We start from the raw sequence: 24,899 nt of genomic DNA on the forward strand, positions 1-24,899 counted from the left end.
AGAACCCGGAGCTCTGGGGAAATATGGGAGTTCAGATTAAATTAAAATTAAAAAAAAAATTATATCTTCTAAATATTACTTTGATAATTAAAATAGAATAAAAATTATATCTTCCAAATATTACTTCGATATTTGGGTGTGATCAATGGACATGCGTCTTTCATTCTAAGAAAAATAGACGGTCTATTTCTTACAAGGGTGGGGCTGAAAATAAAATTTGTGTGATCTTTCGGGGTAGTCGTAGAGTTTGTACGTAGTTTTCCACCACATGAAATGTGACAAGTCATTTACCAAAAATACAAAATAGGACATTGGGGCCATGACATTGTCTTCTACTAATCCTCCGTCCGAGCAGGGCAGGGTCCATGCATCTCCCAAATGCCCTACCCGTGATACCAAGCAACCCACCTAAGTACCACAAAAAGAACATCCAATGATCAGACACACGGATGCACGTCCTACTCAAATGCAAAGACCTCCATGCCTAATCAGTCAGATGATATTTATAAGGACTCAGATTCCATTTAGAAATCAATTAAATAAATCTATTGGTAGTACATATAAACACTGTAACAGTTTTTACCAAAAAAAAAAAAAAACAATGTAACAAAATATATCTTTTTCTTTTTATGGGTAAGTGGCACGTCTCTTGCTTGCCTAATATAGTATCTAAACTTCCATCTGGAGATGAAACAAATTTTGTACCTTCAATCCCCATATAACCATCAAGCTTCAATGGTTCTTGTTCTGAGGAGCTTCATTGGTAACAGGAGGAATCCCAAATACCCAATCAAGAACATTCAAATACTTGGACCGAAAAACCTCCCTCTCCTGAGCATAACAATGCATGATGATAGCAGTTGACAAACTGAAAATAACCACATCAGCTCTCTTCAATCTCTTAGTCTGTGGCAAAAAACCAGCCTCCACCATACATGTGAAGAAGCTCTCAATAGCTCGTGAAAGGCAGTAGAGTGAAATTTCAATCCGTCTGCTCTTCTTCTCAATTGCCAAGGCCAGACCAGTGGGGAACTTTTTACAAGGACAAACAAAGCACTTTAGTAACAGATTAGCCTCATAATCTCAGGAAATAAGAAAGCCACCGAATTACCAAAGTATATATACCGTTCCCATTGCCACGGTTGGAATGCTGCACCTCTGGGAAATCCTGAACAGCAAGCATGTCCACATCCTAAAGCACAAATCCCCCAAAAATAAAGATAAACCATATCTACCTTGGGAGATAACTCATCCTCAAAAAGTCCCACCAGGCAAAGTGACCATAAGCAGTATTGACTACCCTAGATAAATTGCTTAAACCTGCTCAAATGAATAGAGAACAAGAAGCAACAATATTCCTAACTCCATCATAAACAAATTATATGTTCTCACTGTAAGGCCTCAGGTAGCATTATGTTGCCACCTACAAACTGCATATGCAACAGGTTGGCTCCCATACCAGTTGATACAGAGAAGATATCTAAAAGTTGGTAACCCTAGGCATAGGTTCAGATGGAATACAACTGAGAAATAGAAGTATATCAAAAGTTCCAGGATTTCAGTATATGAGAAGTATGGAGAAATAAAGGAAACTGGTAGAAACAACTTAACCAATAGCATTCATCCCACCAAAGTTCAATTGATTGTGCAGACTCACTTACGCAGGTTCCTGGGAGAAGTACATTATAGTGTGTCCTAACCTTTAGGTTTTTTTATGCTTTTAATTTTTTAAGGTGGGTGTGTTTTAGGCGGTGGGGGTTACAACACGGTTGCCCTCAGATTTGAACTTGTGATACACATCAGCGGTGCGAGCACACACTTTTACCAATTGATAAGAACTACTGACAGGAATCCAGAGATGGTAAAGTAATTTGAACTGAACTAATACAGTAAAAAAAGAAGTAGATACCTAGTGAAATGTGTTAATGGAGGGATAAATCATGTAGTGATGAAAGCAGGATAAGCAGAGCCAAAACTGAATATACTGCTTATTGACATAACCAACTGGCTTATCAGAGTATAATAATTGTAGTTGCAGAAACATTGCAAAAACTAGAAAAGAAGCAAAGGAAAGGACAATTTAGACTTGTATTACAAATTTACAAATCATCACCAGAAGAGAATCATTCTCTGCACTGAAAGTCATATATATCATTTCATTTTGAATGCCATAAGTAGCTGACAACCAGCTTTTTTATTAGCGATTCCAAGTTCAGATCAGAATCCTTCTCTGGAGTTAGACACCCTTTTGAATTATTCCAAGTTGGCAATATATTTTTTTTAATATTGAATATGGAGGGCATTTTGCAATAAAATGGGGTTCATCTTTTTTTTAGGAGGGTGTTAAAATGGGGTTCATCTTGATGAAGGTAATACATTAATTCATAAAAAGTAATACATTATGATAAGCAATAGAATTTCATCTAAAGAAGAGCAGTGAAAGTTGGTCATCATTCAACTCTAGACATTTGACTTTAACCCTTGCTTCAAAAATTCCCCAGCTTGTGAACCAGAAATTAAACTTCATGAGTTTCATTGAGTTTTTAGAGGTTTTATGTATTGTGATAAGAATCCACGAATCGAATGCAAAACTATTATTATTTAATTGATAGAATGTCGAAGAACGATGATAAATTGGTTACAATGGTGCCAGTCACCCCCACAGCACATTGCTGCCCCTCAACCTACGGCTGCCCAAACACTCACATAAATAATCCTTCACTACTACTCACATCTTACCCCTATTTATAACTCCTAATCAACCCTAATCTCCCCAAATCTCTCTCATTCAGTAGTAAATATTCTGCAATATTCTGCCTATCCCCAAATCTCTCTTATTCAGTAGTAAATATTTTGCAATATTCTGCAAATCATTCAATATTTTCTGCCTGTCCCCAAATCCCTCTTATTCAGTAGTAAATATTATGCAATATTTTGCAAATCATTCTCTATTCAGCAACCTCCATTTCAGGACCAAATCTAATTGCTTTCTTTATTCAGCAACCTCCTTCTCAGGACCATATCTGATTGCCTTCCCTAACTGTTGTTCGCCAAATTCAGCTTTCTTCTTGTGCTTGCGAAAAACACACGAGATATGAGGGGCCTATCATATTGTGTACGCAAATTTCATATGCAGTGATCCATCAATTTGTCATGGAATCAGAAGTAAGTCTATTGGGTTTGACTTCTTAAGCATGGTATGACAGTCCTAAAGACAATTGTCTAGTTATGAATATTGATCCTTTATTTCCTTGTCGGAGACTAACAAGTACAATTTCTCAAAAGAAATAATAATAATAACAATAATTAGTTGCTGCTCCTATCCTATAGAAGCAAGTTATTTGGCTTGACCAATTGGTCTCCTCTTCCCTATACTCACATGTTCTATATATCTGTAGCAGAATCCTGTCTCTGGTTGCCTTTTCTTATTAACTATCGTTCCTTTGTAAATTGAGCAAGAATTACACGTTTAGTTTAGCACAATATCAATCAAGCAATTTCTCAATTAGCACTGTTTGTAATTTTGATAAAATGAGTAATGAATTAACCACCTTATGCAGATCCCATGTACCATGACAGTGCATGTGAAATAAGGAAAATCAAATGCTATACCATGCAGAAGAACAATACGCGGAGAGGAACAAGCTTGATCTTAAAGTACCAAGGAGACACTTTCCCAAAATCGTACAATGTCTGCACAACACTCGTCATAAATGCATTGGATTAGAACAATAAAATAGCAAGACAGTGTGTAGACTGAAAACTAAGATACTAATCTCAAATTTTCTGAAACCATTCCAATATAAAATCTTCCAAATCCAATTAAAAAAGGCCGTCCATTTTCTTCATATCCATCATGATTACAGAAGATATTAACTGAATCAACCTAAAATAATCAACTATGAAAAGAAAAGCATCAATTAAATAATTTCCTATGGTTATGGCACCCAAAAGCCATGCAAAGAAAATCCGAACAGTGTTAGCAGTGCTCAATGAAACTGTTCAAAAGAGGGAATCATTACACTGCCGAATGCCTATTTATCTCTGGTTTGTCTACAAAGTTTCAGTGGTTGTAACTAATTCTAACAGGGAATCCAATATCCTAAGTAGCGCAGTGTACAATGGCATAGAAGCCAGAATTGTCAAGTGATGGTGATGTGAACCAGGATCTAGGATTTGGTTGATTGAGGTAATGCCCTAGATCTAGGTCCACTCCAGGATCCTCTTCCTGAGAATCAGCAGTCTTCTAGGGGTGCAGCACCCTTCGTTGAAGGTATTTGGCATGATTTATGGGAGCCAGGTTTGGGCAAGGGTTAGGATTGGTTTTGGCTAGGGTTTAGGAGCAGGGGTTTTGCAAGTCATGCTTGTATGCTTGCTGTCATGTTGAACTCAGATCTGAACCTTCCAGTTTGGAGTCCGGATTCTAGAGTTTAGTGGGACTTAGGGTTTCCAGGGTTTGGATTGAGGCTAGGTTTAAGTCAAGTCAATAGGTAGTGTAGAACCTAACTCTAAAAGGGTTTAGGATTTGGTTAATAGATTAATGAGTTTAGGGTTTTGAAGTTTTTAGGGTTAGGGTTTCCTACTGAAGATGAATTGCAGAATTTTCTAGAGTTTACAGGTCAAGGGAGGAGCTGAAGCTTAGGGTCGAAGGCAGGGTACAGGGAGGGGAGTCTAAGTTCTAAAGGGAGTGGGTCTAGGTCAAGGTGTTAAGGGATTCTAAGCTCTGTACTGGAGTTTCTGGAAATTCCAGAATTGCTGCAAGTTTTAGAGGAAGAAGAAGAAGAGAGAAAAGAGAGGGAAAGGGCTGGGAATTGATAACCTAGCTAGGGGAGGAAAGGAGTTAGGGATTTAGGGCCAGGGGGAGGGGATGGGATGGGAGGCTACCGCAGGGCAAGGGAAAATGGAGGGAAGCTATGCAATGGGGGATGGGGGACTGTTCTTACTCGATTAGGGTTTGGGGATGGGGAAGGAAGCTTGCAGATGGAGGGATGATAAAGGAGGGGCTGGAATAGGGGTGGTGTGTCTTACATACTTGAAGAAGGCTTAGGGTTCAATGGAGTCTTCAAATTCTGCAGAATTCTTCTTCTCTAAAGTGACACAGGCCTCCTCTAAGGGAACCCATGACTTCTGGCTAAATGTTTCCTTCAATACTCAATTTTATTCATAAACATAATCTGATTTGTTATATTGTAGATAGGCTTATTTATAGCCTTTAGAAGAAACTCACACTAGGACTCTAACTTGCAAGAGAACTCAAACCGAAACTCTTAATTGACTAAGAACTTTTACTCACACAAGGAACCCTCATATCTCACTCTAGAATAATCCAAATTGACTTCTAAGAGTGGATATGATTCCTAGCAAGAAGTAAGACAAAACTAGAAGAATCCTTCACAAATTAGGAATCCTACCCTAACAAGGTCCCACAAACATACTGGACCCAACTAGACCTTAATTGGACTCAACTGAAAAATAGCAAAATTACCAAAATACACCTATGCTTGGACGAAATTGCCTAGGTTGCTGGTAGGGCCATAATGTACTGGTAACCCCCCCCCCGGGGCCCCTCTTTGGGTGGTCTTGGATCTGGTTCACATCAGATGGGAAGATAAGGATATCAACTAGTCATAAACAAAAAAAAGACAAGGAATTTTGCACGTTCAAAGGCTAGACTCGTCGTAGCAAAAGGGTATGCCAAGGTATATGGTGTGGACTAACTTAGAGAGACCTTTTCTCCCGTTGCAATGATGACATCTGTCAAGATTTTGATATCTCTGGCTGTTGTGTTTCATTGACCCCTACATCAAATTGATGTTAAGAATGCTTTCCTCAATGGTGATGATCTCCATGAGGAAGTTTTTATGAAGCAACCGCCTGGTTTGTTGCTCAAGGGGAGAGCGGTATGGTATGTTGCCTTAAGAAGCTTTTGTATGGTTTGAAGCAATCGTCTCGGGTACAATTTGGCCAATTCACTTCCGTCGTACTGGATTTTGGACTTATTCGTTGTGACAATGACCATTAAATATTTTATCCTCGCTGTAGTACAAGAAGTATTTTTTCTCATCGTCTATTTTGATGACATCATTATCAATGGAGACGACTCTCCAAGGATTGATAAATTAAAGTTATATTTGCAACAGCAATTCCAAACATAGGACTTGAAAAGACAAAAGAAATTTAAGAATAGAAGTTTCTCAATCTTAGAAACAAATTCTCATCACAAGACTCACAACAAAAAGTATGTACTTAATTTGTTAACAGAGACTGAGATGCTTAGTTTTAAGCCTTTAGATACTCCTATGGATGTGAATGTGAAGCTCAAGCCAGAAGATGGAAATATTCTTGATGAGCCAAAAAGGTATCAAAGGCTTGATGGAAAATTAAATTACCTTACTGTGACTCAAGCTAACATTGCCTTTCCAGTCAATTTTTGTCTGCTCCAAGGACATCTCACTTGGACGCGATTCTATGAATACTGAGTTACCTTAAGAAGGCTACCAGCCATAGACTTCTGCACAGAGATATGGTCATAGAAGAGTTAAGGATGTTCTAATATAAATTGTGCCATGTCACCAATTGATAGGAGGTCAACCACAGGCTACTGCACTATGATTGGTGGCAACCTAGTATCTTGGAAGAGTAGGAAACAAACTGTTGTGGTTAAGTCAAGCACAAAGTCAGTATAGAGCCATGGCATAGGTCACTTGTAAGTTGATGTGAACAACACAAGTGTTGAAAGAGCTAGGATTTTTGTGAAGTATACTGTCATTTTGTTCATGAGAAACTGCAGTAAGGATTAATTTCTCCAGAACATGTTCACATAGAAGAACAATTGGCTGATTTACTCACAAAGTCATTAGCGGTTGCCAGGGTTACCTATATTTGTAACCAGCTAGGCATGTTTGAACTCCATGCTCCAGCTTGAGGGGAAGTGTTAGAGGGCAAAATTATCAAAACAGAGAAACCTGGACTTAGCAGTAGAATTCTCCTACGATATTGTGTTTCCTTTTTCTATTCATGTTTCCTTATCGTAGTTTGATCCTTTCGTCTGTATGAGGTTTCCTAATCGATTGTAATCAGTTGCATTCTATCAATAAAAGGTTGTTTGATTGGTGGATTACAACCTTACAGAATTCTCCAAGTTTTCTGCAACCATCTTCTTCTTCACCCTCCTCTGTTCTTCTTCTTCTTCTTCTTCTTCTTCCTTTCTTCCTGCTACCACTTTACAATTATCATTGCATACTTTAAAGCTAAAGCTCTACCGTGCTCATCAAAAGAAAAGCTCTGTTCTTCATTTTTTTTTTTTTTTTGGTTTGGGGAGGGGGGTTTAAAATTTCTACACTACCCTTCTCAAAAACCAAAAAACCAACAGTAGGTACAACAAAAGAGATGGTATAAAAGTGGGAATAGGTGGTTGTGGTGACAGCCAGGGCAAGATGGAGCTGAGAAGGTTGTTGGTGGAAGATGAGGGAAGCGGGTGTGCCTTCATCAGCCTCTATGAGGTTAGAAATGGGTGCATTTTGGGGTTTAAGTACAAATGTTAAAGCTGTATCATCACTTAAACAGTTTTCTTTTCCTCCTCACAGAAAGGGTTAAATTGGCATGTTTGATGCATAGCAGGGGAGGTGATGCATGCCTGGTACAGGGCTGCAATTGTGGGCTGTAATGGAAGGAGAAATAGGACAATAGAGAGGGGACGAAGGGGGAAGGAAAATCTCTCAATAACAAGTGAAACTCTTCAATAATTCGATCTAAATATTGTATCCTAATACAATTTATTTAAAGGAAATAAGATGCAATTCCTAATTGACGAGATCTAAAACAAGGTCTAAAACCACACGTAGGAATACTAAAAAAAATAGAAGACTAAAACTAAAATTCAAATAAAATACCAAGTCTTTCTTGGACCAAACCCCATGGGACCGGTTCTCTTGGGTTTGGACCAGAACCGATTGAACCAGTCTGAAGCTGCATCAGGATGTTTCTGTCATTTTTAAATCAAGATGGGGAGGTTAAATTACATCACACAACAGAGGAGGGAAATGAAACTCACGCCAAAATCTTTCATCGAATTTAGTGAAAGACATCAATCCTTACACCTTAAAAGCATCTCTTCACTCCATCCACCCCACTTTAAGTATGTGTAAATCTTCTTCAAATATCTAAACTATCACTTCCACGTATCTTCCTGTCATAAATTATAAGTTTCAGTAATACTTCTGTTATGCATACTTGTGCATTTATTTTACCCGGATTATCCTAAAACCTTTTTTACCAAGTGTTTCTCCATACTTCAGTAGCATTTATCCCTGCTTTTTCATTTATCAACAGAAACAGTAATCAACAAAAGCATACACCAGGGGAACCTCAGCCTAGTATGTCTACTCAATGGATCCAATAGTAGCCCATAATGGCAAATAGAGGGGCTTAAGCTGGCTTTTTATATAATCGTATTACAATTGGATCTTCATTTATTTTGAAGTTGTAAAATTTATCCCATCTATAAATTTATCAGCCCTTAACTTCATTTGGCCCCGCTGTCGTTGATCATTTGGGTTCATTAGGGACTGGTCTTGGGTTTTGAGTAACTTCTCAGGTACCTCTATTTGTGACCGAATAGGCAGGCTTGTTTTTGGGGCTTCAGTCCACCATCTGTGGTGGGAGCGAAACCTTCAGCACTGGACTTCTAAATCCCGATCCATTGATGCTATTTGGAATGCTATTTATTTTGATGTATCCTCTAAAATTTCTGCTTCTCCCTCCCCCCCGGTTGTTGACTCCCCAAGGAATAGACTCATTGTTGTTGCCTGGGGCCTCAACTCCCAAATCCATTCTTCCCCTTGATCCTTTGCCCGTGGATCTTTCTTTGTAATTGTCTTGTCTTTAATTGATTAATTATTCATCCAAAAAAAAAAAAACTGCTGCTAGAGATAGAAAGCCTTCATCAAACATCAAATTATTATTAAAACCAGAATAATCACAAATGCAAAAGACAATGCTGGCTGGCTAGACATGGACCCACTTTTTCTCAGTGAGAAACGCAATGAAATAACGGGAGTGTTCATGATAGACTATCCTCAAAAAAATTACCTTTTTAAAAGGTCTAGACGATGTACTATCAGAGCAGGAACAAAATATACTGGAAAATAGACTGGAAGTGCCCTTCCATAAGCTTGAACCAAAAAGGAAAAGAAATGTTCAGCACAAGACTGATTTCCATGTACAATCTGCAGAAAACAATAGCATCTCAGTATTATGTTGTTCTTTTTTTAACTAATAATAAAATTCAGTAGCTGAAGTTTTCACAACACTAACAAAGGAAAATACTGGAGAAAGGCTTCAACATTTATCAAGATAAAGTAATCACTGCAAAGCACCGAGGCAATCCAAGGATGTGGAGGGGTTCCCTAAGTGCCCAGCAACCAAGGTGCCCAAGTGTTAGTTTATTTTCCCTCCTTTCTAACCATATATAGTATGTTATGATACATAATTTGTATTGTCAAAAACCAACATTGAAACAACACCAAGTCATCAAAAACCAATATTAAGCCATACCAAGTCATCAAATATCAACATACAACTAGAAGTCAGCAGAACTGAACAGGCAAGCCATTGGAATTGTGAAAAAATTAAAACAAATAATTGGTTCATACTGTTCTTGGAATGAATCAGTCATGATATACCTAGCCTCATGTTTGGTCTATACTGTTCTTAGAAAATGTGATCCTATCTATAAGTAATCAAAGTGCTCTCAACTTATAGAAATGCACTTTTCCACGAAATTGACTAGTTAATGGATTTTAATTCTACATGAGATTTTTTGCATAAAGTAGCCTCAAAGCCAGCTTCCCAAAATATCCACGATTGTTTAAATCTGATTTATATTGAAAGAGGTATGTTCTAATCAAACTTTATTAGGTGTGACTGAATGTTGTAAACATCAATCCCTGGGGGGAAAGAAAAAATAGACTCAAAACAAATGAATATTTTCCTGTATGTCTAGTTTTTAGCAATGTATTAAAATAACAGGATTTAAGGAATATTTCATTTAAAAAATAACCTAGCATTTGAAAGTTGTGTATTGCAATTACTGCCAAAAGTACAGCTTTCTTTTCTTGAACCAGCGTGGTTGACTTTTTATCCATTTGGGGTTTATTTTAAATTATATTTATCAGATCCGAATAGGCGAATTTGCTTATTTATGACTAACAAATCAAGTAAATGAATAACAAACATAAATAAGGGCCAAGGCAGTCAATGCCAATAAGGTGGCCAGTAGCACCCCAAAACCCATCCAGACGCCTGGGTGACACCTTTGACAACAACCAGCATCACATCATGTCTATTCAAACTCATCAAATGAGACCCCCTCCCAACCCCAGCAGAATCAGCAATCATAGTGGGCAGCCCTAAACATTTGCTTTTTTAATGAAGGGGCCCAAGGGGGGAAAAAGGCAAACTAACATTCAATTATGAGACTCTCCTCAGCCAAAACTTAGTCCTCTCCCTATTAGAGACAGAGAAACAGCTTTAATAGATGGGCAGAACCACTAAACATTTGCTTTTTTTATTGATGGTCTCCATGTTGCACATAAGCATAATAACATAAAATTATCATTATATTGTATATATTGCATGCTTAGGGCTACTATGCCTCCATCCTCCAACGCCTAGGGTCTCATGTATTAAGTACTTAAAAATAACCTTGCCTCTGGACTTTTGGCCATCTGGGGTGTTTACCTGATTGATGAAGCATTCTCTTTTTGGTGCCAAACAACCCCCAAAGAACAGTCAACACAAAATAATGCATTTCTTCTCATAAAGAAGATAAAAATAAATTACGGAATGCATACCGAACATGGCACTTTCATTTGAGGATCCAAGTTTATGTTGACACCATTGGATTTGTAGTAATTCTCTATCCCATCCAAATTGGTGAAAGGTATGCAGCTCGCCAATTCTTTGACTCCGTGTAAGATAGCAGAATCCTTCCCACCATGCTTATTAAGAAAAGACCTGTATGATGGAGGCAGACTGTCTTGCTTCAATATGTATGCAGATCTGCAAAAGAAACATTGAAATTGATTATATTCAGGCCACAAATAGAGCTGATTGGAAGGCAACGTTCCATGTAGCCGACCCCATTTAGTTGAGACAAGGCTTCTTCTTCTTCTTCTTCTTCTTGTATTATTATATTCAGGCTTCAATCATTCTTCCTTGAGCTTTCCAAATATGAAAGATGATAAATAGGGACATATGACAATAAGCAAATATCGACACCCAAGCAAAATTGTGAGAGTGCTTCTCTCTAGGGGTAAGCTGTAGAAACTAAGGCAACCTTTGAAGTATTGTTTGTGAACTTCACATAATAATCTGTCCTCGGAGCTGAAGAAGCTATTCTCAATTACTAGTCTACTTAGATTCCAAGGCTCCCAAGTCCCAACACTTGTGCATCAACCATGACCCAACATCCGTGCTGCAGCTAAGGTCCACAAACACAGTTTTTGTGATATATTTAGGTTTGAATACATATTGAAGAGGGAACTGGTAATGATAGACACAAACATCAGTGTCCTGGTGCATATCTAAGACACTAACCTCAGGTGACTAGAATCAAACATCTCAAGTAACTACATAATATCTATGCCCATACAAAAAGCTAGGTAATGACCACTCCAGTGCTAATGTATACGATTATGCTGCCCTTCCCTAACAGTTCAGGGAACATAGTACCACAGCAGAGAGGTAATGTGTTCAATCCCTGGGAAGTCAGAAGTTTTTTTCCTCCCCAGCATTTCTCCCTATGTGCCATATGATCTTGACCCCAAGCAAGCAACAAGTGGTTTTGGTCAAACTTATGAGAGTGTTGATGCATACATTTATGCCATCTTTTCCTAACAATAAGAGGTTTTAGGTGAAACAATAGCCAGTTCCCACCCAACCGCACACCTAGGAAAGGCAGATATCTTACTCCCGACAAATCCAAAAAGTATGCTTTCATTGTCCTGTCCCTCCATGCTCACAAGGACCATGCTCCCTCTGTGTATGTGTTTGTGTGTGTGTACATGGAAGATACACTAGCACACTACATCTCTCAACTCCTAATATAAAATGACCCAGCTGCCCTCTTCTGTTTGAAACCATTCCTATGCCCTTTTCTTGTGCGGAAGCATGACATATGCAATTCTTCCATCTCTCTAGTTGGAGAGTGAGCGAGAGAGAGAGAGGGACATTGCAGCTTGAACAAGCAATCTCATGAAGGATGTTTATGCGTATAGTAAGTATAAGTAAGTTATAAAGATACATCTGGTTGGTGGCTTCAACATATACCAAATAGCAAGAACAGCAGGGATAGTGGACCACTTTCAACATCAATGGACTTGATGGCTTCTGCCATGGCAATGATAATGGACCATTTTCAACATCAATGGACTTAATGGCTGCTGCCATGGAGAGTGGCACCAAGATGACAAAACAGCAGTATTACCAACAATCTGTTCTTATCCACTTTACTCTCATGTTTCATAAAATTTCCAAAGCTCCTCCACTCTCTTAGCTTCCAAATATCCACCCATTTTCACAGGGATAGTTCTTCTGTGTTTACCTGACTTTCACTACCCCTTACTTTTCCAACCAGTCGAGCATCAAAAGATTGGTATATCAGATCACTCTGTACGAAGGATACTAAATAATATGTTTAACATTCCAAGAAAAATAGCATCAATTGGGGATTAGGAAAATATAGCAAATCTTAGTTTAGGCAATAGAGAAAAAAGAGACTACGTACAGAATTTGGGAAGAGGAGAGGCACATCAGGAAAATGTCGCCGTGTGACCACGTTAAAGGTTTACAAATGCGTCCAAATCGTTTACTCTTTATCCCGCATCTTGATGCAAGTACAGCAGCACGCATAAGGATGTAAACAGCCAAGCCTGTGTGCTGCGTATTTGGTCCCGTTAAAAGCATCGAAGGCCCAGCAATAAGCCCGGCTAACAGTGCCCTCCACCTAGCCGTTCTGATACAGTATAAGATATAAGTTAAATGCGAACCCACGAGACCAATGCCTTTTCTCTACTACAAGATCAAACCAGAGCAATTCAGAGAGTAAGTAAATGATGAACAATAGAAATCGTTACATGCCTACGATATCCTCCCAAAGAAGCTATAAACTCATCAACAGAAACGAATGTGCCTGCAAAGGTGCCGAGGAAGAGGCCGTATCTGAGTGTCTCTTTCACTGCTGTGAGCATCGCTTCGCTATTCGGAACCGCTCCGGATCTTTCTGAAACCAATGGAAATCAAAATTGAAATTATAATCACAACCAAATGCCAATTTCAGACAGTTTTAAACCATCTAGAGGCGGAGAAGGACCTTCCTTTGCTCAGCCGTGCGAGAATCGCGAAGGCCGAGAGTCCACCTTTTAATCCAGCACCGATAGTAAAACCCTTGGTGGCAGCAACAACACATCTCCGCAATTTCTCCCAGTCCTTCTCGTATCTCAATTCAGAGATAAGAAGAGAGCAATAAGACGAAGAAGGAGGACCAGATTTCCCGCAATGAGGACAACTTTGATCGTCGGATACAGTGTGGTTCTTGCCGGGAAAACACCTGCAACAGCCGACCGATGCGTCTGCTCCAACGCATGGCGGAGACATGGTGCTAATACGATCAGAATTCTCAACAGATTATCACCGTTACATGATATGAGAGCTGCAGGTAGCTCAGACACACGGAGGCACGGAGCCAAAATAGCGGGTGAGACAGTTTAAATAACTTATTGTATCACCCAGGAAAACACAGAGCTCCTGGTTTCGTCTACTTTTACCTGAAAACCATAAAAAGGTTAATCAAAAAATAAAATTGTTTTTTTAAATAAAATAACAAATAAAATCTTAACACCTAGGGTTTTTCTTTTTTTTTGGGGTTTGGTCCGTTGGGCTGTAAAGTGGCAAGAAGCGTATGGGATTCGCAGATAATATTTGTCAGATCTAAAAAGGCCAAAATAATGACGTGGTGCACCTTTCTTTTGAAATTCGTTGGGTGCTTGTAATTAATGCGTAGCACCGGACGATCTTAACCGCCCATTTTCAAAAATTGTGTTTCACACTCTTAAGAAATTGATTGCACAACATTTAAGTCAATTGGCTTTTTTTCAGTCATCAACCATTCAACCTTGTGGGATCCGTTCGCTGAGTGCCTGCGGAACTATGCAAAGGATCGTTGATGTCTTCTTCTTGAGAAGGGTAATTTTCATCTTACCCTCGAGGTTTGGTCTATGTCATTTTTAGTTCAAAAAAATTGAAACTTTGCATCTGCCTCCTCCCTGTACTATAGAAAAAATCAATTTAAGGATAAATTATCAATTTCATGACAAATTTACCCTTTTTTTTTTAATTTAAACAAAAAACATAAGAAATAAAAATGAAAAAAAAAATTTTAAGTTAATATTCATTTGTGATTCTCAAAATCCAGTTCTACAAAACTGAAGTGAAACACCACAATGCAACCGTCTAAGAACATCAAACACTTGAATGTTTCTTCATTCAACTCATTTAACTTTGAATCCCTAACTTAAAGCTCTCTTGCTTCACGGGGCTATTTTGGAACACTCAGATAAGTGGAAACAAGATTCAAGGATTTGAAAAAGGTAAATTTTCATTAAGTGACGAGAAATCCGAAGAGAAAGAAAAAGGGAAAAAACCCTAGTTTTGAAAAAAAAATTTATTTACGAATTGCAGAAAGGTTGATGGAGAATATGACTATATGAGAAACCATGGCTAAAGTCGAAGATGTTGTGAAGCAATCATTGGGGATTTAGGAGAAGCACAGAAGTATCATGACCTTAAACACCGGTTCATGGCGAAAGACGATAAGAAGACAAATATGAAACATTCGACGATAAGAAAGATGTGATTCCATGGCTCGAAGGCTTAAAAAACTTCAAGTGGCAGAGCTTCGACGCGAGGTTCAAGGGCATGATGTTTAGATCTTAAACAACTCTTTTGATTTCAAATGGCATGATGTTTCGATCTTAAACAACTCTTTTGATTTTGAATGGCATGATGTTTCGACTAAACAACTCTTTTGATTTCGTGGCATGATGGTTCGATCTTAAACAACTCTTGATTTGAATTTGACATCTTAAACAACTCTTTTATTTTGAATGCACAATTGAATCCCGTCAAATATTTGAATTTGAATTTGATTTTTTTTTTCATTTTTATTTTCCATGTTTTGTTTAAATTAAAAAAAAAAGAATAAGGGCAAATTTGTCATAGAAGTGATAATTTGTCCTTAAATTGACTTTTTCTATAGTACAAGGGAGGAAGATGCAAAATTTCAGTTTTTTTGGACTAAAAATGACAATAGACCAAACCTCAAAGGGTCCAGATGAAAATTACCCTATTGAGAATTACCTATGGGCTCTTGCTCACCAGAAATGTCATCCAAGTCAATCAAATGGATCCATGAAGTTGTCGGAAAAAGAAAAAAATTACGTTGCATGTTGCAAGTTGTGTTTTTTATTTATTTATTTTCAAGGTCAAGAATAAATGACCATTATCTTGTCCATTTATGATAAATAAATAGATCCTAATAGATGTGTGACATGTGTTCAAATATCACATCAAAAGGTTGAAGTCCATTTATAAATTACATTATTATTATTATTATTTAAATTTAATCACAACTCTTTAATGTAATTTTTTTTTGGAAATGAGGTTCGTCCGAGGCCAGCTTGCGCGCACCACAACTACATACTCAAGGCGCTTTTTATATAATTAATATAGGCGGGGCTTCACCCCTGGCCCCGAGGGGATTTGAACTCTGACCTCCTATGTGAAACCTCTTTAATGTAATTTATAAATAAATTTCAACTATTTGATGTGATATTGAGACACATGTCATACATTCACAAGAAAATGAACTAGATAAAATTTCCAAGAATCTTATACATGCAATATGCCTTAGGATAAGATTTGGATAGCATCATCATTGAGTCGTATTATGTTGTACTACTTCACCTGATAGCAAACCCGTGCCAAACAAACCTTAAAAAAAATCTCATTAGGCATTTGAACTTTTAATTGTATATTGTAAACAAGTGCATATTCTTAAGGGGATGACTATTATGGTCCGTTTGGTGTTTTTTTTTTTTTTTTGTGGAAATATAGTTTGTTATTATGGGGCGAACCTAGGACCTCCCCAAAGAGGACGGGTCTTTAACCGCTTGACTAACCCATCATCAGTGGATCTTGTTGTTACTATTTAGTTCCCTTGGTTTTGAAAATTCTTTCTATTTCTTCATCATTTTGTCTCTTTGTTGTTGCTTATAGGGTTTCATTTACTGTTGCTGCTTATAGGGTTTCATTTACTACTGGAATAAATGGAAGAAAAAAAAACATTTGTGGTAATAGGTGACAGCATTCAGGTAAATGGCAAACACATGATATAAACAAGATAAGTACTAAATATTTGAACTATTGAGATTTTCCTTTTTTTTTTTTTTTTTGATAAACAAAACTTTCCATTTTGATAGAAGGTTTTTAATGTTAAGAATGTTAGATCTGGTAAAATAATTTTGATGTAACCATACTAAATATCAATCCGATCAATTTCATCAAGGATATAGTGTGGCCAATTAACCAACCAACAAACCTACTTATTTGACATCAACAAACCCTTGATGAATATTTTTTTAATACTATAAATGAATTTTATTTATTGAAATAAATGGACTATATAATATAACTCTTATGGTTGTTATAATAATAATTCCATTCAAATTAATGGCCATTCAAACTAAATAAATTTGAATATAATGACTCAAAATTTATCAAATATATATTTATAAAACGATAAAAAACAAATTACATTTTGTTTTTGATAAAATATGAATGTATTTGAATTTAAAACATCATTCAAGTTTACAGCTCTTTGTTCCTTCTAAGACTAGTCGATTTGTAACTCCATTAGACCATTACCCTCTCTTTTTGTGTAACTAAACGCTAATGAGTTGAATTAGAGTCTGCGAGAATAATATAGTCATGATAAAGATTAAAAACATTCAAACGAACTTAAATAATGAGATAAAATACTTGTATACAGTACCTTTATCTCTTAATCTTTTCATGAAATAAAATGCATTGGATCTACCATCAAAGGTTACTCAGTTGATATTAACCAACACCCGTTTTAGTGAAGAAGTCATCAGTTATTTGATAATAAATATAATAATCTATATTCAATATCAATTAACATAAAGCTATTTGCCCAATTGAAAAACCAGAAACCAATTTATTTCTTTTTATCTTTATCTTTTTTTCCCTTCCTTTTAGGCAGCGTTTTTTTCTGGAGCCTGGGGCCCTGGAGGGGTGGAGAAAATGGCTGAAAAAAAAAGTTTGAAAAAACAAATTTTTTCATTTGATTCAGTGAGATGTCTACTAAGCGTGAAAAATAATAAAATGAGACAAATATTTAACGCTTTATTTACAAAATCTTTTCAATTCATTTTTTTTTCTTTCTCCCACTCCATTATAGGGCCTCATTTTCTCTGCAAATAAATAGTGCCTTATTATTGTTTTTTTAGGCCAAGGGCCAAACCCCCCAAAAAAAAACCCCCCGGGGCACCACCCCCCCCTTTTTTTTTTTAAACCCAACCCCCCCCCCCCCCCCCCCCCCCCCCCCCCCCCCCCCCCCCCCCCCCCCCCCCCCCCCCCCCCCCCCTCCCTCCCCCTCCCCCCCCCCCCCCCTGGGTCGCGTTAAGCAACAAAGTTGTGAGGAAAACCTTCCTTTATACGTGACGTATATGGAAATAACAGAAGGGAAGACCAAGAAGCGTAGTAGTATCCTTGGCTCCCTGCAACACTCCCTTCGACTGAGGTTGATTATCGACGACGAAGATGGTGTTTTCGATCTTTACTGTTCATCGTCGGTGCTAATAGTAGTTATCGTCTTCATCAGTACCCAGCAACAAATGCAAATCATATCCAATGTCACTGTTTGTGTCATAGCAACCGCAATTTGCATTGGCTGCTGCTTCCTTTGAATGTGCGTTTTATTTTCAGAGTATCCGTGATATATGTTTTATTTTTTAAATTATAGGGCTGATTAATATCAGTTTCAGGTTATACATTAATTTTCGGAATATCCATCGGAACAATTTGTACTTTGTAGGGTTTATGGGATGTTCATTAAACGATATAGTGCTTGATTTTTCTCTAATCAATTCCGTCATCTGATTTTTTCTGGGTTGTTCCTAAAATTGAACTTGCAAGCAGCATTTCCTGTCCTTGATGAGTAAGCTTAGTTAGCTATACTGCTTAGCTTGAAAGCCATAAAACAACGGCCACTGCTTGATCCCGACTTCAAAAGATTCACTACCCATATTTTTCCATGTACCCATAAAACTCCTACAAACAACCAGTTGGTTTTTTTGGGTTAGTAAACTACCAGTTTAGCCTGTCTAGCATTTCAAAACTGCCTGATTATATTCCGAGTGGGAAAAGAAATAAGCCCAACCAACCCTGATTCTAGACCACTAAAACTATATCTGTTATATTTTCTACAAGTAGGATGCTAAATTACCAGACACCAGCGCCATCCATTTTTCATTGAAGTGGAAAAAGTTGCCACATTTAGAAACAGTGATGCAATCTCTAGGATACCACATTTAGGAACAATGATGCAATCGTTGGGTTATCACATTTAGAAACAATGATGCAATCTTCCTAGAAATTAATTTGAAAACTGTTATGATGCAATCTTCCTAGAAATTAATTTGAAAACTGTTTTTACCAACATAATTGATCGCTCCTGTAAAAGCCATCCTAGTACTAACATCATCACAGGGTTGATTGACAAGATTATGAGAACAAGTAATGAAATATAATCAGTTAATTTTCCCTTGTACAGGAAGAATAAGTTCCTCCAGAGTCAGGGGGATGGGGATCCAATCTGTTGAAAATATGTTGAATGCACCAATATGTGTTGTCATGGAACACAGAACACAAGGAGTTTCATCTGGGATGGTGGGGTAACTTAAAAGACCACCTAATTGCCAGGCAACCTAATGCAGACCTCTGGGATAATGAGGTTATTAAGTCTTCCCTGAGTCGCAGGGATCTAGCATGGTATGATCTAGCCTAAATATGGTTTGCATTTGAAGAATGATGTTTCTACCTGGCTAGGCAAGTTTACATTGTTCTGTCCCTAAGTGCCTTAGTTGTTCGTTCTTATTGCTTTTTAAACTTCAATTACACTGATAGCTTTGTGATATTTGAACCTGTGGAGCTCCGTGTTTCCAAGATTCCTTGGTTCAACAATTTCAAGCCATGAAGAGATGTGTTCGAGAGGTTTCCAGACAGTAAGTAAAGAGTAATGGTGCTTCCCAAGATTTAAGGATGTTGAATGTGCCACTGGCGCTATCTCTGCATAGTTGGCTTGAAAATGTTTGACTTTACTCTTCTTTGACATTACAGTTTTGACTACTATGCTCTGGAGTTACTGGAGAGGATGCTAAAGACCCTTCTCAGGTATTCCCCCCCCCTCCCCCTTTTTATTCCATGGTACACTATTTACTCATTTTGTGAATTCTCTTGTTTTAACATTTAGATGATTGTTGCTTTTCCTGCCAAGTTTTGACATTTATTGAATCTTGTATCATTTTTAGCTACAACGCTGCCAATCTATCTATTAACTTCCAAAGGATTCCCATGATGTAGCTCCAGATTGAAAGGGATCAAGAGGGGCCACTATATAGGATCTTGTATCAACAGTAAAATTCAGTAGGCTAAAATTGGATGTGGGGTCCACTTAAGGGCTAGTTTAGGTTGAAGATAGGGTTTGAACATTGGGTTTAGTCAAGTAAGTTATGGGGAGGTTAAAAGTGAAGGTCTTCACGAAAATGTTTGAATGCTGAATTTGAATTCCAGCAAATTATGAGCTTGTCTTTGGGCTTTGGGAAAAGGAACCTTTGACGAAATCAGGTTTAGGACTAGAATTGAGGCCTGGGGATTGGATCAAGTTCTAGTAGGATTAGTTGTTTTATTCTATCAGAATACTGGACGCCATTGATGGTTTGATTGTGATATCTGAAAATTGGGCCTTCCTGTATATAACTGGTAAGGTGGAATCTAGGGTCTTGATTGATGGATGGGACTGCAAAGGGGGATTGAATTTTATTTTTTTTTAATTTTCCTTTTTCTTTTTCTTTTTGGGAGGGAGGGGTGGGGGTTGGTTTGTGAGAGGCTGTGGTCCAATATGGAGGAATTCTAATGGTTGGTGCACGGCAAGTGCAGTTTTATGAAATAGAGAACTTAGGAATGGATTTGGTGAAGTTTCTGGAGGGTTAGAAGAAGAATTGGGGTCAGGGGTCACAATCAACTTACTGTTGTTGAAGGACAACCTTGGCAGCAGCTTGTTGATGGATCCGTTTGATAAAAAACTGAAGTAAACTTACCAATCTGAAAGGAAGCTTGAACTGAACCTTCTGGGCACTGTCCCACAGGAAGGAGTCAATTGATTCCACATCAATTCCCCTGGAGTTGGTGTCGAACTGAACCAACTCACGTAATGGATAACAGAGGCCACAGCAGGAGCTTGCAAAGTAACTTCATGAATAAAATTTGTGTTCAATATTGACCCTTATTCCAACCTTACATAAAATACATAAAGCTAGACTAGTCTACCAAAAAGGAAAGGCTTAATCCAAAAGAGAATCCACAGAAAATAAATATGAAAATGCCACCAAGTAATTTGACTTCGGAACTTGGGTGTTAACTCATTTACTTCCCATATTGGGATTGACTTCTTTTATTGGACTTGGAACTGAAATTGTTAATCTAATATGGAACTTAAATTGACCAGAAAACTGAAATAGACTCGAGACAAAGTCCTAATTCAGCCCCATTAAACAATTTAAATAAGGCACTTGAAAAGATTCCCTTTGTCTAGCAAAGAGAATATTATAAAAAAGGGCAAATCTGGTGCCGAAGGCTTCCGCACAAATAGAGTTCCCCTGGGGGGTTTTCTAATGCAGCCTTATCCAAAATTTATTGATGAGAGGATGTTTCGATGCCTTGACCTTAGGCTACAAGCATACAAGCTGGTTCACCAATCATTGCCCCAAGGCCTGCCCATCAGCAAAGGGAATCTTAACTTAAATTGAACAAGTGGTTCAGACCAGCAAAACAAGTTCAATCTTAAAATATAAAATAAACTAATTTCTTACTCGACATAGTTATTCTATTTTAGGCCCTTAGAAGGGACATATTACATTAGAAACCCATGGGATCAGAGGCACAACATGTACAAAACCTAACCTATACTTATTGCTAAGAAAAGAAACCCAATTTAGTGACTAATCTGCATCAACCCATATCTGATTGACTTGATTATTTTTTGGGGTTGGGGGGGGGGGGGGCGCTTAAAGTTCTTGGTATTTGTCATCAAGTACCAAAGCAGGAAATGCAATTTGATATATAGTTCAATTGTCAGCATGTTAGCTTTGAGCAAAATACATCTTTAATAATAAAGAACAAAAAGAGCAGTATCATCCAATGATACAATTAGAGAACACTAGTATCCCAAATTTCTACAGAAAGTGGCTTGACCAAGATGTGCACAGTACAGTAGATTAACATCACCAAGAGATAATTGTTTTTCAAATAAACCAAAATGACATGTTACAGAAGAGATGTGGACTTGATATAGGAAACTGGGGAGAGGTACCAACATCATTCTGCAGATGTAAGGATCAAATGGGAAGCTTATTGACATGGTTGATCTCAGGGCCATGGTGAACGATTGGCTTGGTGAGCATCAGCTGGCGATCCTTGGTTTCTTCCCCTTCTTCAATATCAGTGTTACTGACATTAACCCAAGAACACATTCCAGTAATGTGAAGAATGCTGATGCGAAGTCCATGCCCAATTGGCCACCTGATCAAGCTTTTAACCTGATATGAAGCTGCAGCTCTCCATTTTTTCAACAATTTTGACCTTAAGATGATTTTCGTTCTTTATTGAGATTTGACTGTAACCAAGGAAAGATTTTGGAACTTGAAGTGGTGGTTTCCCTTGAAAACCATATATTGATGTTGAGATGGATGAGTGGCTAAACTAGAAAAGTAAAACACATTCTGAAGTAATTTTGATGTGGCTTCAATATGTATGAATTGAGGGAAACTTGCTTAAGTGTTATACATGCGTTTCAAAGGCCAGTATATGCATTAATGAGGAGGTGATCTAGTACAGGTTACATTATAAGCGATTTTGGTGGTGACCTTCAGAACTTCGAAATGCACTCCGCAGGTTGTGGCCTGCATGAATTCAAACACTTCTGACCTGATTTAGGTTCCATTGTCTGGCAGGCAAAAGTGAGAAATCTCAATGGCCTAAATATGTTAATTATCTTAAAACCGAAGATGCCGGAGACTTTTTCCATTTCTATATATTTTTTTTCTCTTCTTGTTTGTATGCCAGGAGACTTTTCCATTTTCTAATTTGTTATCTTCTTGTTTTTTATACCTCCCATCCCCTTTTTTTTTTGGGTGGGGGGGAGAGGGGGTTGGAGCCTGGAGGACCAGGATGTGGGGTCATGTGCTCTGGGGACTTTCATAGTTTTTATTTCAAGTGACAGTTCTGACTGGTTCTGAACTGGTTGAAAGGTTTTTGATGCGTTGAGCGAGGATTGGTCTTCTTAATTGATTTATTTAAGGGGTTGGTTTTGTTCAATTATACATCTCAAAAGCTTGGGGGATTAGGTGGAGAGACGCAAGTAGTATATTAGGTCTTCTAAGGCCCTGAGATTTAGTCAATGTGGGTTCATTCCCTTAGTAGTTTGGGTCATATAAGCTCAACTAAACCTAACCAAGTCTACCTGTAAAATTGTTTGGAGCTTGAATAAACGACTTGACCAAGATCAGGTAGTAGGTTGGAGAGAGGATACAATAATGTACTTATGACTTTAAATAAGGGTACGGTTGTTATAAGTCCTAAAAAGAGCACCAATGGTGCAATGCATTCATAGTTCTTTACTATGCCATGTGCTTTGTTTTTCTCATCTGGGCTGTATTTTCTAGTATTTGATCTTATAATCACTTACAAAACTACTTTTGTCCTCCCCATTCTTGTTTAAATAGAGGATGTCTGCCAAGGATGCACTTGATGTGGAGTATTTCTGGAATGATCCCTTACCTTCTGATCCCAGGAGGTATTTATTGATCTCATTTTTCTTTTTCTGTTACTTTAAATAATGTTGACCTCTGTACCCCCTGTTCCCTGTTATATGTGTGATCTTCCTGACTAAAGTCATCCTTCTTATCTTGTAGTTTACCGATGTATGAATCGTCACATGAGTTTCAGACAAAGAAGAAGCATCAGCAACAGACAATGAAGAACTCACAAAGCAGCAGAAGCAACAGCAACCTTAGCCACATGCACGCTTGGCTCCTGTCCAACATACCAGGCAAGCACATTTTCAGCTTCCATCAGGACCAAGCCAGCCATAATTCCAGTCCCAGCACCCAGTGGTTGCAGGGCTTAGCCTCAATTACGATAAACCCCGTGGACCTTTTGGGCCAAACAGGTAGGAAACTCAGGTGGAGAATATAACCCCGTTCATGAAGCTGATCCGGACTCAAGGTTAACAGTGGTAGGCCATATCCACAGCATGGGTGTGGACCTACATATGCTGCAGGTGCTATGCCTGGTATGGGTCCCTGACGAACTGGCAATACTTATTTAGTTGGTGGTTCAAATGACTCTTTTGGGGATTTCCGTATGGAGCCATGGAGGCTCAAGTGTTGCGTCGTCTACGCACAAACATGATAGGTGGTAATCGAAATTCACAGTATGGATGGCTGCAGTAATGATAAACGGTTAGAGTGGACCAGGTGAACACTTCGATCTCACGCCAACTGCAATGAAATTTTTTCAATTTTTTTTGGTTTGGTTTTTTTACTTCTTTTCAATGGCCAATGAGAATGAGTAATCAAAAAATGAGCTTACGAGATCCTCATCATGATCCCTGAGGCTTAGTTGAGTCCTATCGCCTCCCCCGACATCTGTGCTCTCCCCTGACGGCTGTTGAGCACTAATTAGAGGGGACCCACATGATTAGGGTGATGTGGCTTATATTTTTTAATATTTTAATATTTTTTCTTGTAAGTCTCACATAATTTGTGGTTGTAACGTCAATCAGGAAGCACAGAGTGGAGAGATGATCCATTCAACTTTGCTGGGGTGAATTATATAAGAAAAAAAAGTTATGGTGAATTATTTTTTGTTTTTGGGTAAAGTAGCTGAGGGTGAATCATGATTGGGTTGGGCTCCTGGGTAGAGCCAGCACAAAGAGCAAAGAGGTATCGATTGTATCAAAGACCCAGCAAAAAATTATTGCATTTTGCTTTTGGTGGTTTGGTGCGCCTTTTTTTTTTTCTCTTTCCGCTGCGTTGCTTTATAACATGTTTTCTTTCGATGTATTTGGAAGGAACGGAATTTAGAACTGACCGTGAACTCATGAAATCGAGTTTTCCTGTGTTTTATAGCGATTTTACTTTAGTTTTGTGTATTAAATATGCAGTTTTATGCTGAGATTGAAAATTCAGCAGTTTTACTTTAATGCTGAGCTGCTTTGTGCTGTCTACAGTCAAGATTTTGAAATGCGCATTATTTAATGTGCATCATTCATGTTCAACGTCTACTCGAGTAGAATACGCTGTGACATTTACATGGGACCAACGAACCGGTTGGGAATGAATGCTTTGGTTTATGAAGAAATTTTTAATTTGTTTTTTTGGGTAAACTGTTGAATTAGTGAAAATCGAATGATGTACCAAGGAAAACTCCATTTAACAAAACTGAACCAACAGCTGGACAACCGATTCAAGTCGACCATG

General features: G+C 38.0%; 1 protein-coding gene and 1 long non-coding RNA gene across 3 annotated transcripts; one reads left to right on the plus strand and one right to left on the minus strand.

Moving 5' to 3' along the window:
• Nucleotides 1-67: 67 nt before the first annotated feature.
• Nucleotides 68-13,797, minus strand: LOC149026750 (uncharacterized). The gene is made up of 7 exons (XM_089155918.1): nt 13,141-13,797; nt 12,788-13,015; nt 10,854-11,061; nt 9,091-9,227; nt 3,613-3,693; nt 1,126-1,192; nt 68-1,032 (listed from the first exon to the last, which is right to left on the minus strand). The coding sequence occupies exons 1-7, from the start codon at nt 13,248-13,250 to the stop codon at nt 733-735; spliced, it is 1,131 nt and encodes a 376-aa protein (XP_089012044.1). The 5' UTR covers nt 13,251-13,797; the 3' UTR covers nt 68-732.
• A 4,017-nt stretch (nt 13,798-17,814) lies between these two features.
• On the plus strand, nt 17,815-24,532 carry LOC149026751 (uncharacterized). Of its 2 annotated transcripts, XR_016173502.1 has the most exons (5): nt 17,815-18,049; nt 18,914-19,364; nt 19,480-19,533; nt 23,142-23,212; nt 23,331-24,532. It is a non-coding gene; the product is annotated as an uncharacterized LOC149026751 (long non-coding RNA). The 2 variants fall into 2 exon arrangements; XR_016173501.1 differs by having other exon boundaries at nt 17,815-19,364.
• The last annotated feature ends 367 nt before the right edge of the window (nt 24,533-24,899 follow it).

This window comes from Hakea prostrata, chromosome 1 (genome assembly GCF_041222555.1).
Source record: "Hakea prostrata isolate BN-2017 chromosome 1, UWA_Hpros_2, whole genome shotgun sequence".
Taxonomy (NCBI): domain Eukaryota; kingdom Viridiplantae; phylum Streptophyta; class Magnoliopsida; order Proteales; family Proteaceae; genus Hakea; species Hakea prostrata.

Bases quoted from the DNA above. Each gene is read 5' to 3' on its own strand.
- LOC149026750 (XM_089155918.1), bottom strand. From the start codon at position 13,250: ATGCTCACAGCAGTGAAAGAGACACTCAGATACGGCCTCTTCCTCGGC. The intron at 9,228-10,853 runs GTATGCATTCCG...TGTTTTCTGCAG, and splicing joins AAATGAAAGTGCCATGTTCG to ATTGTACATGGAAATCAGTC. The intron at 1,193-3,612 runs GTATAGCATTTG...TTTGTGCTTTAG, and splicing joins GCGTATTGTTCTTCTGCATG to GATGTGGACATGCTTGCTGT.